Source organism: Alligator sinensis, unplaced genomic scaffold, assembly GCF_000455745.1.
Source record: "Alligator sinensis unplaced genomic scaffold, ASM45574v1 scaffold330_1, whole genome shotgun sequence".
NCBI classification, from domain to species: domain Eukaryota; kingdom Metazoa; phylum Chordata; order Crocodylia; family Alligatoridae; genus Alligator; species Alligator sinensis.
The window spans coordinates 557612-572143 of record NW_005842178.1 but is presented as its reverse complement, the minus strand read 5'-3'; the positions used below and the strand labels follow the sequence as shown (position 1 = coordinate 572143).

At 46.0% G+C, this 14532-nt stretch overlaps 1 protein-coding gene across 1 annotated transcript in view; it reads right to left on the bottom strand.

Moving 5' to 3' along the window:
- Positions 1 to 14532, bottom strand: part of IQCK (IQ motif containing K) — a 98662-nt gene that overhangs the window by 56467 nt on the left and 27663 nt on the right. The window contains exons 5-6 of the mRNA XM_025206995.1: positions 3237 to 3289; positions 3043 to 3120 (exon numbers count right to left, since the gene is read on the bottom strand). Coding sequence (XP_025062780.1) covers positions 3043 to 3120; positions 3237 to 3289 — 131 coding nt within the window. The remainder of the gene's footprint in view (positions 1 to 3042; positions 3121 to 3236; positions 3290 to 14532) is intronic.

Here is a 14532-nt window from a genome sequence, read left to right as displayed (position 1 = left end):
AGTGGAAAACATTGATCCCTGGTTTATGACTTCATATGAATAATGGGATGGATGAAAAGAAAGCTGAGGTCACAGAAAGGACATATGATTAATATACAAATCTTTTGTGGGGGTACCCTCAGATTTTTATTAGGGGTGCACCGATAGAGATTTTGAAGGCCAATACTGATAGCCAATATTTAAGGAGGCATATTGGCTAATACCAATCTGATTTCCAATACAGCTGCCTCCAGCTGGTAAGTCTGTTGTGGTGGAAGGGGAGAGGGGAGGGAAGGGGTGTGAGGGGGCAGATCAGTGCCCCCCTCAGTGAGGAAGGGGGCAGGGGTAGGCACTGCTGGTGTGGAACAAAGCTGCGGCTCGTCGGAGGGCAGCTCCCACCACTGCTTGCATCCCAGGAGGGTGGGTGGGGACATGTGCCCCCTGGATCTGCGCGGGGTGGGGCAGGCAGGCTGCAGCTGGAGGCTGAAGCTGGGGCTGTGCAGGGCTCTTCTTGGTGGGGCCTGGGCTTGGAGTGGGCACCAGCAGTGCTGGGAGGAGGCTGCAGCCACCCCAAATCTCACTGTAGCCCCACTCCCAGCGCTGCCTGGAGCAGCCCCGGCTCAATGCCCTGCCTCCACCCAGGCACCAGGACAAGCCGAGGCTGCACCAGGCGGGCACACAGTGGTGTGGCTCTGGGAGCCAGGCTATGGTGAAATTTTGGATGGTTGCAGCCCCCTCCCAGTGCCACTGGCACCCATTCCAAGCCCAGCCCCCACCAAGAAGAGCTCCACGCAGCCTCAGCTCCAGCTCACAGCTACAACCTACCTGCCCACCCTGCCTCACACAGATCTGGGGGGCATGTGTCGTCCCCCCCCCCCCCCCCCCCAGGGTCCAAGCAGTGGCAGGTTCCACTCCCCCATGAGCCACAGCTTTGTCCCGTACCTGCCCTATCCCGGCTGGGCAGCTCCTACCCCTGCCCCCTACCTTCATCACTGCAGAGGGGGCGTTGATCTGCCCTCCCCATGCCCCTTCCCCTTCCACCACAATGGACCTACCAGCTGCACGCAGCTCTCCAAACTGCCAGCTCTGCTCCTCGCTGCCTGAGTGCTGCCGCTGTGCGCAGCATGGTTCTTTATCGGCCAAATTATTGGGCTGATTTCTGATACAGCAAATTTTCTTTATATCAGTACTGTTCTGATATTGGACTGACGTATTGGTGAACCTCTAATCTTTATAACTTATTGTACTATTCTGATGGGAATTGTTGTATTTCTTCTTTATAAAATAATTTTATTTCTACTTAGTGTGATGATATGAAAATGATAGATAGAAGTTAAAATATATAACTAGACTGTCAAAATATAAAAATTAAAATTTACATACCCACACACACACACACACACACACACACGATGTTAATTCTGTGAATCTAATGTTATTTGAGACATCTTACTAAGGAGAGTTTGGATGTTTACTATGCTTATATGTGGGCTATTTTAATTTTCACCTTAAGTTTCCTTGCTTTTCTGTCCTATTAGATAGAAATTGTTAATTTTGATATCAAGATTTGTTAAAATTTTTTAAAGTTTCTAGACTTTGATAATGAACTGCAATTCAAAAAATCCAAAACTAAAAACTGCAGGTCTATGATGTGGCTAAAAATTAAAAGTAAAATGAAAATCATAGTCTGTTTACATCTCTAATGCTGTATCCAGGATATATAAACAGTCAACATTATAATTGAATCATATAAACCGCAGCTTTCATTGGCAATATTGTTGGCAGAGAACAAACAGCTAATGGACAAGGAGAATGAAACTTCCTAACTACTAAATCAGTTTTTCTCAACCTTTTTAGACTTAAGCCACTCCCCTCCTTCCCCTCCCCCCGCACATTAGATTCAAGGCACTCCTCAAAAAGTGCCAGTGCTTAACTTTTTAGACCCATATTTTGGGCACAGAAAAATCAAGAGTAATTATTCTGTTGCAAAGAACTCAGAAAAACCACAGAGGGTGAGAATGTTTTTTGACGTAGCAGATTCCTATTTGAAATCTCTTGGCTTACTTTTTGCAAACACCAAACAGTGCTAATATGGTGCAGCATATTAGAGGTTCATCCATGACAGATTTAAGGCACATTGACATGGCAAACTTGCTGTACTGTTGTAGCTGTCCACTCCTCTACCACCAAGCTGTCTCCAAAGGTCTATGAATACTATGAAGCTCTTCACTCTCTGAAACAGTGACTCGAGTCTAGGTATTTCCAAGTCCAACCATAAGAAAAAAATGTCAAGAAAGCTCACCTTCCATTAATACACTGGACATATTGTCAAAAATGTTCCACATTAAGGAGGTTTCACTAGCAACAAACCAGGCCTCTTCATTAAAGGTGCCTGCAGAGGGACTGTCTTGCAAGTCTGGCCAGTGGAACTTCTTTACTCTTTCAAAGTGGGCTGCTGCTTCCTTTTATTCTCTTTGAAAGCACTACAACAAAACTCATACAACCTAGCAAAAGAGAGTCTTCTAAAACTATAATACAGCTCAAACCTGAGGAGAAAATATAGAAAGCTGGAAAGTGACAAAGTCTCTGTTTCACCCCCAAAGCTGAAAGTGTTACCTCTCGGGCACAAAATTATGAACTGTATGCAGGGATTTTTCAATAAATTGGTCATAGGTTAGGCAAGCAATTTCTGACTATGTAGCCTGAAAGAGCTCCCTGTTATCGTATCACCAAGTAGTGCCTAAAAGCAGGGTTATTTGTTCATTAGTATAAGGATATTCATAATACACCAGCAGACAATTTGAAATGGCCTCCACTTCAGAATAATGAAGTGTTTAGCAGTCCCAAACCAATTTCTGTACAAATGATCCTGGCACAAAATACCTTATGGACAACCAAGTCAGCAAGCATCACAGAGGCCTTTGTTATGCCTGAATAGGAAAGAGTATTTAAAGGGGACAAATTAAACACATTTAAGCTCTATTACTTCTTTTTGGAATAATTAGAGGGAGAAGAGGAATATGAAAAAGGATACATCCTATTTGAGTACTGCACAATACTTACTGGTCTTTTAGCCAGTCCTTCACAAATGGGATAGAGAAGAATTCTGTGAATGGTTCATCTTTCCTCTTTGTGTTTTGACTGATAATAAAAAAGGAAAACAACACAAGCTCATCTCAGTTGTTGCTGTTCTATTTGTGAATTGATGTTACCGAATCACTATGAGTATTTGAAATTCAGACCCATGATTAACTTACTTGTATAACCACTCAGTCAGGAAATCACAGGCAATAAATTTGGTCCTTTTTCTCTAAAAACAGAAGAGAGTTTCAAATTATTTTCAAATAATCTTTGAACCAGTCACATGTTCTTAGCAGTGGAGGGTAACAGCAGATAAACAGACTGCTTTTGTTAAATAAAACATATATTGTGGCTGCTTTAATTTTACAATATTACTGGCTTAGCAAAAATTGTACTGGAATCACTTTCCAAGCCAACTCTAGATATGTCCAGTTTGATATTTAAACCAGTACCCTGATTTATGTTGCATCGTAGCTATGACAAATTACTTTCCAATTCTTTCCAGGTGGTAGTTTCTTTGACAGAAGGAATTAATGGAGCTCATGTAAGAAAATATGCTGCACATTACTGTACATTACATTCAAAGGCATTATCCCAGCCTTGCAACATTCCTTAACCTATTAATGACACAAATACTAACTTTTGAATAATGTTATACATCAAAGTGCTCAAACAAAGAACAGATTTAGAAACAAACTACTCAGTTCTGAGACAAAACGGCTTCCCACTAAATCAGAACAGAAGAGACCCATCCCATTTTAAACTTGTATGTGCTAGCTGGAATATAAAATTTATGAGGCAAGAGCAATAAGAAGGCGAGTGAGCTGAATGTGCCAGCCACCCTGGTAAACTTTGTGGCCTTGCTCCTTAAATTCAGAAGCTGAGTTCAGTATTAATACAAGTAATGTAGTTACAGGGAGATACCTGTGCACCTACGGACAGTTTTATACTGTATACGACTGTCCCTTCAATATAGTGAGAACTTTAATTTCTCATTAAATTTAGGAGTTGAGGGCACTCAGCACAATACAAAATTAAAACAATTACTGTAGTTATTTTTCTCAATCTAAAATAAAAGCCTGAATGGTTGCATTGACTGTTTTGTATAGAAAAAAACTGTTTTCTTACACAAAACTTGCAAACATATCAGTGCTATCTGTGTACCAGAGAAATAAATGCAACTCTTTTGGTGAGCTGAACTCCTACTGGGCAATACAGTGGCCCAAAATGAGAGTCTGGGGCAGGAAGTAGAGTGCACCGAGACAGGGGGCTGAGAGAGGGATTGTATTTAAGCACTGCAAACTGCTTACCCCAGTGCACCTGACTAGTTGAGTAGGCAGGTGTGACTAGCAAGAGGAACACTTTGGGAAAATTTGTGCACCCAATGGAAATTAAAGGGTGCAAAGAGGCTGTGGCTCTCTCTGGCTTGCCCAGGATGTACAGAGGAAGCAACTGCATTAGGACTATTGTATGTTTGGAGAGCTAATAGGAGTGACTTCCAAGTTTTGTAATAATGTTCAAAGAACAAAATGAAACCCAACTGCACAGGCCTAGGCATCTGTTCTTTTTAGCATTATAAAAACAAACATTAGCATAATCTGAAACCTTAGATCTGAGGGGCTTCAATAAAAACATTTTTAGACCACAATAATTTTAGAAAAGAAGATATTGCTTGACCTGCTAATTCTGGTTTGCCAAATTACAGTTCATACCAAAATTGACACGCATGCAAAAAAGAGAAAAGGCTACTCAGAACACAGAACTACAAATTTTGCTTTGATGTGGTTAATGAAATCAAATATTATGCAACTCAGATGCCACATCTTTGCTCAAGATACTGTCTGAATGCACTGCACTTCCATTAGGCATTGATAAACAGTTCTGTTGTTGCTAGTTACAGTAGTAAAATGAAACTTCTATTCTCTCCTAAATTGCAGCTTTACTATTCAATTCAAAATCGTTGTCACTTTCTACAAGCCATTATTAATGACAAAACAAATATCACTGTATGAAAACAGACATCTAATGCAAATAGTCTGAAAATTATTTAAATTTGCTAACCATAAATAAATTGTATAATCACAGGTTTGGGCTTTTTTCCTTTTACAAAAGATGTATTGTTTCTAATGGTGTTTACAGCACTATTTAGTTTTGAAGTCTTGTTCCATACAGTTAGCAAGGGCTGCCAACACTATTCTATTATACACACTGTTGAAAAAAGCAAGCAATACAACATGTAAGGGGCACGCTGGGAGATATAATCACCTCTGAGGCAGAGAAAGAAAATGGTGGTAATGTTGTTTTCCTTTTGTTGGGGGCCAGCATGGACGTGTTGTGCATACTCAGGCACATGGAGAACAGGCAAAGCATTGTGTCACTGTTTCACTAAAAACACGATCTGTTGAGTGGTCGAGAGAAGGAGGTGGGAAAAAACATGTGTACATCCAGATATTCAAATATACTGTACATTACTAGGAATCAAGGATAAGTGCCAAATAACATCCCAAACCAAACGCACAGGACTGAGCAGACCATTTGGAGATAAAAAATCAGGTGAAACCAGCTCAGGGGAAAGGGGAAAGAGAAGGAAGGAAAACTATGAAACTATGAAAGAAATTAAGGACTGAGAGCCAAAATCTCTTACAACTGGAACCCCAAGCAAATATTCCACGTTCTAAAATAATACAAAAATGTACCTCCCACCCCTTCCTCCCCTCGAGAATCCCTAGCCAGGAGCAGTAACTTCGATGCAAAAGCAGCACAAATGAGAAATGATCATGGAATCAAGTTGAAAAAGAGCAGCCAGCATCTGGGGCCAAGTGGCAGAATTTCATGCCTACAATGAAGAACAGAGGGCAGAATTAATGACTCAGGGACAAAAGCAGCAAGCAGCATTTAGGACCAACTAGAAGGATTCTCTGCCGAGTCCGAGGAGCAGCAGGCAGATGCAATGAACAACAGAGAAATAATTAATGGCATTTGCAGTTTGGAACATATTTTGCAGCTATTTCAGAAAAGAAAATCACCTTTTGTATTAAGTCTGGTTCTGTTCCTTTGGCCTTAAAACAGTTAGTAGCTACAACTGCTCATCCTTTATCATTACAGTTATTCTTTGCCTGTGACTAGGAAAATTGGCAGGTTGTGTTTCCCCAGACACTCCTTGGCAAGCCAAGGAGAATTTTAAAGGGCCAGGGCTGTAGATCCTTTCACAGGGAATGAATTTTGCACTCCCTTAAAGTCACCTAGGAGACTGTCTAGGAAGGGTGATTTACTGATCAAGTGTAGGGCAACATTCAATTCCATCACAGCCTCAGTAAGCCCTTTGTCAATGAAGGCTGCCTCCTAAATCAGTCCATCACTCAGCTGGTTTACAATCCTTGGGCAGTCTTAAATTCAAAGTGATCACATGTTGCCAAGAACACTATTTTTGTCTATGCTTGGCAAAATAATTGTGACCTTTACTCTTAGATGTGGCCTTCCCCAGTGTTATCTAAGCCTTTACCACCACCAGGGAGGACTTTGGAGTGCTTTACATAACACTATGCTTAAAAACTCATACAATGTGGGTCTGCTTGCTTAGACTACAGTATACCATAGAGCAGTGGTTTTCAACCTTTTTTCATTTGTCGACCCCTAAAAAAATTCAAATAGAAGTGTGGACCCCTGGTGAATTGTGATTGATCATAGTAATCTTTTGATTGATCATAGTAATCTTTCATGGACCCCTTAGACATATTTTGCAGACCCCCAGGGGTCTGCAGACCACAGGCTGAAAACCAGTACCATAAAGATGTGGTTCCAGTTTCAATTCAAAACAGGCTTTGAGGAAATAATAATTATAATCTTCATTTTCCTAGAGGATACCTCTCCACCCTAACAGGACTCCACCCTAACAGTTGGGAGAAGCAAGAGTGCTCTCTCTGAAAGCCCACGATCCTGAGGGTGCAAAGTGCAGACCAGGTGTTCTCTGTTGGCGGCTGAGACTCTGGGATTTGTTCTCCTGCTACTCTGATAAAACACAAATGTGTTGAACTTCAAAGCTTCACATACCCCAACTTTTTCTGCCTATGGGGTGCCTGAGGCAGGGTTAACATGATTTTTTCTTGTGTAGGTTGTTCCATGTTCATCAGTTAATACTGTCAGGTTAGTATGCTTTAATTTTCTTATAATTTATGTAGCTGTACCTACAGGCTCTGATATGGGCATTTCAGGAATTTCAAAATTAAAAAGTATGAACATTTTTAAATGGAACTGATTTCATATTTATAATGAGACTGTATTTTCCATCTGAATAATTTATTATAAGGGACTTGAACACTGCATACAAAACAAGCATCTGTACATAAGTGAGAGCTCATGGATAGTAAATCATACTTTGAAACTGTAGATGAAGAGCCTCAGTTGCCTATTAGGCAAAGTGAACACTTGTACTATTAGAGGTGAAACTCCAGGAGATCCTGTGCCTCTATCACAGCAAAAACCAGCTTCTTTGACAGGAAGCATGGAACAGTTTTTAGCTGTCATGTAGGCCAGTGAGTTCTTTCATTATTACTTCTAGTGAACCATTTCACTTTGGTCATAAACTACAACCCTCTGAAATCAAAGGCATAACTGAGCACTTGAGTGCCCTGGGTAGCAGGGCTGCCTCTGTGTGCAGCATGTGGCAGTTCAAGGAGGTAGCAAAGAAGATCAAGGATCATGGATCACATCAAGAATCACATCTGTGAGGGGCCAGCAGGGGAGATCATGCCCAGGGGAAATCAACATGGGTTCATCAAAGGCAGGTCCTGCCAGACCAACCTGATGGCCTTTTATGACCAGGTAATGAAATCCCTGGATGATGGTGTCGCCATGGATGTAGTCTTTCTGGCCTTTGACACTGTCTCTCACCCCATTCTCATTAATAAATTGAGTAACTGTGGCATTGATGCCTACACAGTTGGATGGGTCAGAAATCGGCTGATGGAGCACACCCAGAGAGTGGTGGTGGATAGGTCGTACTCGACCTGGCGGGATGTGAATAGTGGGGTTCCCCAGGGCTCGGTCCTGGGGCCTACACTATTCAACATCTTCATAAGTGACTTGGACAAGGGGGTGGAACACATGTTGTCCAAGTTTGCCGATGACACCAAGATGTGGGGAGAGGTAGACAAGCTCAAAGGGAGAGAGAGGCTGCAATTAGATTTAGACAGACTACAGAAGTGGGCGGATGGTAATAGGATGGGCTTCAATGTCTATAAACACAGGGTGCTGCACCTGGGGAGAAGGAATCCACAGTATACATACAAGCTGGGGAGCTCCCCCCTTGAGAGCACAGAGGCGGAAAGGGATCTTGGAGTCATTATTGACTCCAAGATGAACATGAGCCGCCAATGCCAGATCGCAGCCAGTAAAGCCAACCGCACCTTGACTTACATCCAAAGATGCATCTCAAGCCGGTCCAAAGAGGGGATACTTCCCCTCTATGCGACATTGGTCCGGCCTCAATTGGAGTACTGCATCCAGGTCTGGGCACCGCACTTTAAGGATGTGGCCTGCCTTGAAAGGGTTCAGATCAGGCAAGGGAAGGGGATCAGAGTGGCACTTGGAGAGGGTATGAAGTTAACCTGGTGGGGCTCCTGTCAGAAAGGCTGGTCCCTACTGCTTTACATGACATGTTCTCAAAGGAAAGGCAAGTAGTGCACTGGCACATATTGGGGACCAATTTACTGTTCCAACAGCTAGACAGCTGACCCAGTGCAGCAGGACACTAAGGTGCCTGCTACTCTCAGAGCAGAGGCAGGAACCCAGGTGCCAGTTGCCGGGGCAAACGGTTAAGGAGGGAATTGGCTGCACCTGCGCTTGGTCAACTGACCGGCAGGGGCAGGGCCTGGCTCCCACATAAATCCTAGGCCTGAGGCCAGGAGAGCAGTTCCCCACTGGCAACCAAGGGGGAAGGGAGCTCTGCCAAGCGAAGGGGAGATGCCTGACTGCTTGACCAGCTTCTGATGCTGTTAAGGGGCAGAGTATCCCCCGGTAGGGACTGAAGGATGTTTAGCCGAATGATGTTTTAGCCGGGTGGCTTGGATTTTGTTATAGCCCAGGGGCTTGTGTTTTGTGTTTGCTGTTGTACTGGTGGTTTGGCTGAGGCTAATAAGGGATGGAGGAGGCCTCACAGGGGACCCACAGCAGCGTGGGAACCCCAGCCCCAGAGAGGGGGCAGTGAGAAGCCCCAGAGAGCAGGGACAGCGAGAAGCCCCAGAGGGGAGAGGGCAGCGAGACAGCGCTGTGGAAAGCCCAGGGAGGACAAGGGGAGGGCCAAATTGTAAGAAGGCCCACATCAAACCACATCAGTATCATCTGCAAGGTTTGGGCTGTGGTGTAGGGGAGGAAAAGGAGCCGCAGATAGTGCCCCCTGGCACCGGGGCATTAAATGGTCAGCTTCCTGCTAATTAACATCCATTAATTAATTAAGATCAAGGCGTGGCAGGAGAGAAGGTGGGAGGTTGGCCCATCACAGGAGGGTGGAGTCACTGATAGACGGACTCCAGAAGAGGCACTTCTGTCACAATGGTGCATTGGCTGGGAAAATTTTATACGGCAGTATGCATCATAGGACACTGGTTTGCCTGTATGAAGAAAAGAACCTTTAGGTCCATGGGGAGAGAGAAACGAGAACAGACGCTAATGCCGGACCCACAGTCATGGCAACAAGTTTTGGATCAGCTGCATCAAACAGTACAAGGCCTACTGGATCAAGCCACAAGACAACAGGCACTGTTAACCAACGTGATCAGAAGCATCTGCCCCTGACCAACGGTTCGGGTAGGAATGTGTGGCTGCGGAGCCGGAGTTGACTCCGAGGTGGGAGACGGGCCACCCGCAATTTTGGCGGAGGTGACAATAGAGGGAAAAAGGGTATTGGCTATGCTGGACTCGGGGTCATTGCAGACTATGGTGCGGAGCGACGTGTTGCCGGCAAGGGAGAGGGAAATAGCCGATTGCGTGATGGTGCTATGTTGGTGCGGAGACTCTCTCGAAATTGACAGGGTGAGGGTCACCCTACAAGTAAGTAATAAGACCCACCAGATGCTAGTTGAAATCACTGAGCATTTACCCTACCCAATAGTACTGGGCGGTGACTGGCCTGAGTTGTTAAAAGTGATAGCTGGTGTGGGGCAAAAGGAGACTGCTGAGGGATTCGCAGGTGAAACCAAACAATCTCTTCCAGAGTAAGAGGCTGAACAAGGGGTGGGTGTCACACATTTGTGGGAGGATGAACATTTCCAGTTGGAGCAGAGTCGGGAGGCAGACTTTCGGTATGCACTGCAGGAACACCTAGCCCAATGAAACAGTGAGGTATTAAGACCAGAGCTGATGAAGACAACCCTGAGGTTCAAGGTAAGAAACGACCTCCTATACTGAATTGAGCAAGGGAAGCCGGAAGAAGGGGAGGTCATACAGTTATTAGTACCTCGGCAGCATCGACGGGCCTTATTGAAAGTAGCTCATGAGCTCCCTATGGGTGGACATCTGGGCCAGGACAAAACTGAAGCCCATATTTGGGCAAGATTTTTTTGGCCAGGACTGGTGCGGGGAGTGACGAGGTATTGCACTTCATGTCCCATGTGCCAAAAAGCAAACCCAAGGCATCCCCCAAAGGCTCCTTTAATTCTGATGCCTCTGGTAGTGGTTCCCTTTGAGAGGGTGGAGGTGGACATCATGGGGTCACTTCCCTGAAGTAGCACTGGAAACCACTATATACTAGTTTTATTGGATTATGCAACCAGGTACCCGGAAGCCATGCCGATGCGGACAGTGTCCAAAAGTGGCAAACGAACTTCTGAAGATATTCTCCTGAGTAGGACTCCCGAGAGAACTACTGACTGATCAGGGAACACATTTTACATCACGCGTGTTTGAGGGAGTGAGATTAAACACCCGAAGACAGCTGTGTATCATCCCCAAACGGACGGGCTCATGGAACGTTTTAATCGGACACTGAAACAGATGCTAAATAAGTTTGTGGTCGAGATTCCTCAGAATTGGGATAAAATGATACCACCTTTGTTGTTTGCGGTAAGAGAGGCACCCCAGGCCTCAACTGGGTTTTCACCCTTTGAATTATTATACGGCCGGGAACCAAGGGGAATCCTGGATCTGATTAAAGAGAGTTGGGAAGAACAGCAGAGTAAGGACCAGAATGTGATTCAATACTTGATCCACTGTGGGAACGCCCAGGAGCAGCTCAGAACGAGGTTTTAGGAAATCTCAGAGAAGCCCAGCAGCGACAAGTGAAGCATTATAACCGAGGTGCCCAGGAAAGAAAGTTTGACATGGGAGACCGCGTGTTGGTTCTGTTGCCGGACAGTAAGTTACTTGCCTGGTGGCAGGGACTTTATGAAGTCACACGCCAAGCAGGGCCCGTGGACTACGGGGTGTATCAGACAAATAAGCAGAAAAAGAAGCAGGTATACCATGTTAATATGTTAAAGAAGCAGGAAGACTGGGAGGGTATGTACTTAGCCCCGCACCCCGAGGAATTAGAATTGGGACCTGTGTTGACAGAGGGAGGTGGACTGAGCGACGTAGAACTGGCCCCGCGACTGTCGGAAGAACAGAGAAGACAGGCTGCTGAGCTAGTCAGGGGGTATAGAGATATGTTCCAGGGAACTCCTGGGGAAGCTCGGGGTGTGGTACACCGGATAAAGACTCCTCCGGGCCAAGTGGTCTGTGAGAACTGGAGGCGGATTCCCCAGCAACTTCAAAGCCAAATAAAAGCAGAGATTGCAATGAAGATAGAGAAAAGTATCATATGCAATTCCCACAGCGACTGGCAGAGCCCCATCGTAGCAGTACCTAAGCCCGATGGAAAAATCCATCTCTGTATCGATTTCCAGAAGGTGAACGCTGTAGCTAAGTTTGATGCCTATCCGATGCCGAGAGTGGACGAACTAGTGGAAAACATCGGGCAAGCTCGCTACATTTCCACTTTAGACCTGACAAAAGATTACTGGCAGGTCCCAGTAGTGCCTGAAGATCAAGAAAAGACAGCATTCGCCACTCCGTGGGGTCTCTTCCAGTTCCAAGACATGCCGTTCAGGTTACATGGAGCCGCGGCGATGTTTCAATGGTTAATGAACAGAGTTTTGGCTCCCCATGCGGGTTACGCGATGGTGTACACTGATGATATTATTATATACACTGAGAGCTGGGCTGAACACCTCACCGCAGTGAGAGCAGTAGTGCAAGATTTGAGAAGGGCTAGGCTGACAGCCAATCCAAAGAAAAGTACAATAAGAAAAAAAGAAACGCAATACCTGGGGTTCCTAGTAGGAAGCGGAAAGGTGAGACCATTGTTGAGCAAGGTGGAGGCATTGCGAAGATATCAAGCACTGCATACTGAAAAACAAGTGAGGGCTTTTTGGGGGCTAGCCAGTTATTATAGAAGGTTTGTACCTCACTTTGTGGATTTAGTAGTACCTTTGACGGAGATGATAAAAGCAGGGGCTCCAACCAAAGTGAGATGGACACCAGAGGCGGAAAAGGCATTCCGAGCGGTGAAGGATGCACTATGCTTACAACCACTCCTATATACTCCGGATTTTAATAAACCTTTCCTGGTGCAGACTGATGCATCAATAGTGGCCATCAGAGCAGTACTGGTTCAGAGAGAAGGAGAAGAGCGCCCTATAGCCTATATAAGTAGGAAATTAAACCCACAGAAGCAGAGTTACGCCATGATAGAGAAGGAGTGTTTGGCGATTAAGTGGGCTATTGAAACCCTCTGGTATTATTTGTTAGGTCGGCGATTCATGCTGATCACCGTTCACATGCCCCTACGCTGGTTGCAGAGCATGAAAACGGACAACGCAAAACTGATGAGATGGGCCCTTAGTCTGCAACCATATTGCTTTGAGGTAGAGCATTGCCCTGGAACTCAGAATATAAATGCTAATTTCTTTTCAAGGCAATATGAGGAAGAAGAGGGGCTAGAAGAAGCAGAGGGATCCCAGACAAGAGAGAAGAGAGGGGGGGGTGTAACAAGGAACCCTAACACTGGTACTAAGAGGCAGGGTGACCCCTCTAAGTCTGGAACCTTCCAGTCAGGGCCAGCCGGTCGGGTAACAGGAGAAGGAAGTTCACGACCTTACAAATGATGAACAGAGAAGGACAGAGAGGTGGCAGAGAACCGGACTCCCAACAAATACAGTAATGCGCCTGCCATCTCAGTCAGAAGAATATGCCATGCATGGGGCCATTTGCATGGTCATTTAAAAGCGTAGAGAAAAAACAAACCTAAGTGGCACCCTAACAAGGCTGGCTATTATGGGGGGATTACCTGTGGCAGGGTAACTCCCAGCAAATCCCACATGGTGCAACCTGGAGGAAAAGGCAAGTAGGAGGTGCCTGAAAACCTCCGCCTCCTGAGTTACCGGGTGACTGAAGATAGGCTGAGAGAAGCCCAGGACCAAGGCGGTACCTGCAAATGTGAGAACCCACCCAGGTGAGTGAGGGCCTTAAGGGGGGAAGGTATGTAGCAGGACACTAAGGTGCCTGCTACTCTCAGAGCAGAGGCAGGAACCCAGGTGTCGGTTGCCGGGGAAACCGGTTAAGGAGGGAATTGGCCGCACCTGCGCCTGGTCAGCTGACTGGAAGGGGCAGGGCCTGGCTCCCACATAAATCCTAGGCCTGAGGCCAGGAGAGCAGTTCCCCACTGGCAACCAAGGGGGAAGGGAGCTCTGCCAGACAAGCGAAGGGGAGAGGCCTGACTGCTCGACCAGCTTCTGATGCTGTTAAGGGGCAGAGTATCCCCCAGTAGGGACTGAAGGATGTTTAGCCGAATGATGTTTTAGCCGGGTGGCTTGGATTTTGTTATAGCCCAGGGGCTTGTGTTTTGTGTTTGCTGTTGTACCGGCAGTTTGCATGAGGCTAATGGGGGATGGAGGAGGCCTCATAGGGGACCCACAGCAGTGTGGGAACCCCAGCCCCAGAGAGGGGACAGTGAAAAGCCCCAGAGAGCAAGGACAGTGAGAAGCCCCAGAGAGCGAGGACCACGAGAAGCCCCAGAGGGGAGGGGGAAGCGAGACAGAGCGAGACAGCGCTGTGGAAAGCCCAGGGAGGACAAGGGGAGGGCCAAATTGTAAGAAGGCCCAGATCAAACCACATCAGTATCATCCGCGAGGCTTGGGCTGCGGTGTAGGGGAGGAAAATGAGCCACAGATAGCGCCCCCTGGCACCAGGGCAATAAATGGTCAGCTTCCCACCAATTAACATCCATTAATTAATTAAGATCAAGGCATGGCAGGCGAGAAGGCAGGCAGTTGGCCCATCACAGGAGGGCAGAGTCACCGATAGACGGACTCCAGAAGAGGCACTCCTGTCACACCCAGGAACAGCATGTGAGGAGTGTCTAAGTACAAAGAAACCAGGAAGTCCATACAGTTAAGGGGCCACCACCCTCTAGAGCTACAAGCAATTCCCCAGTGGTAG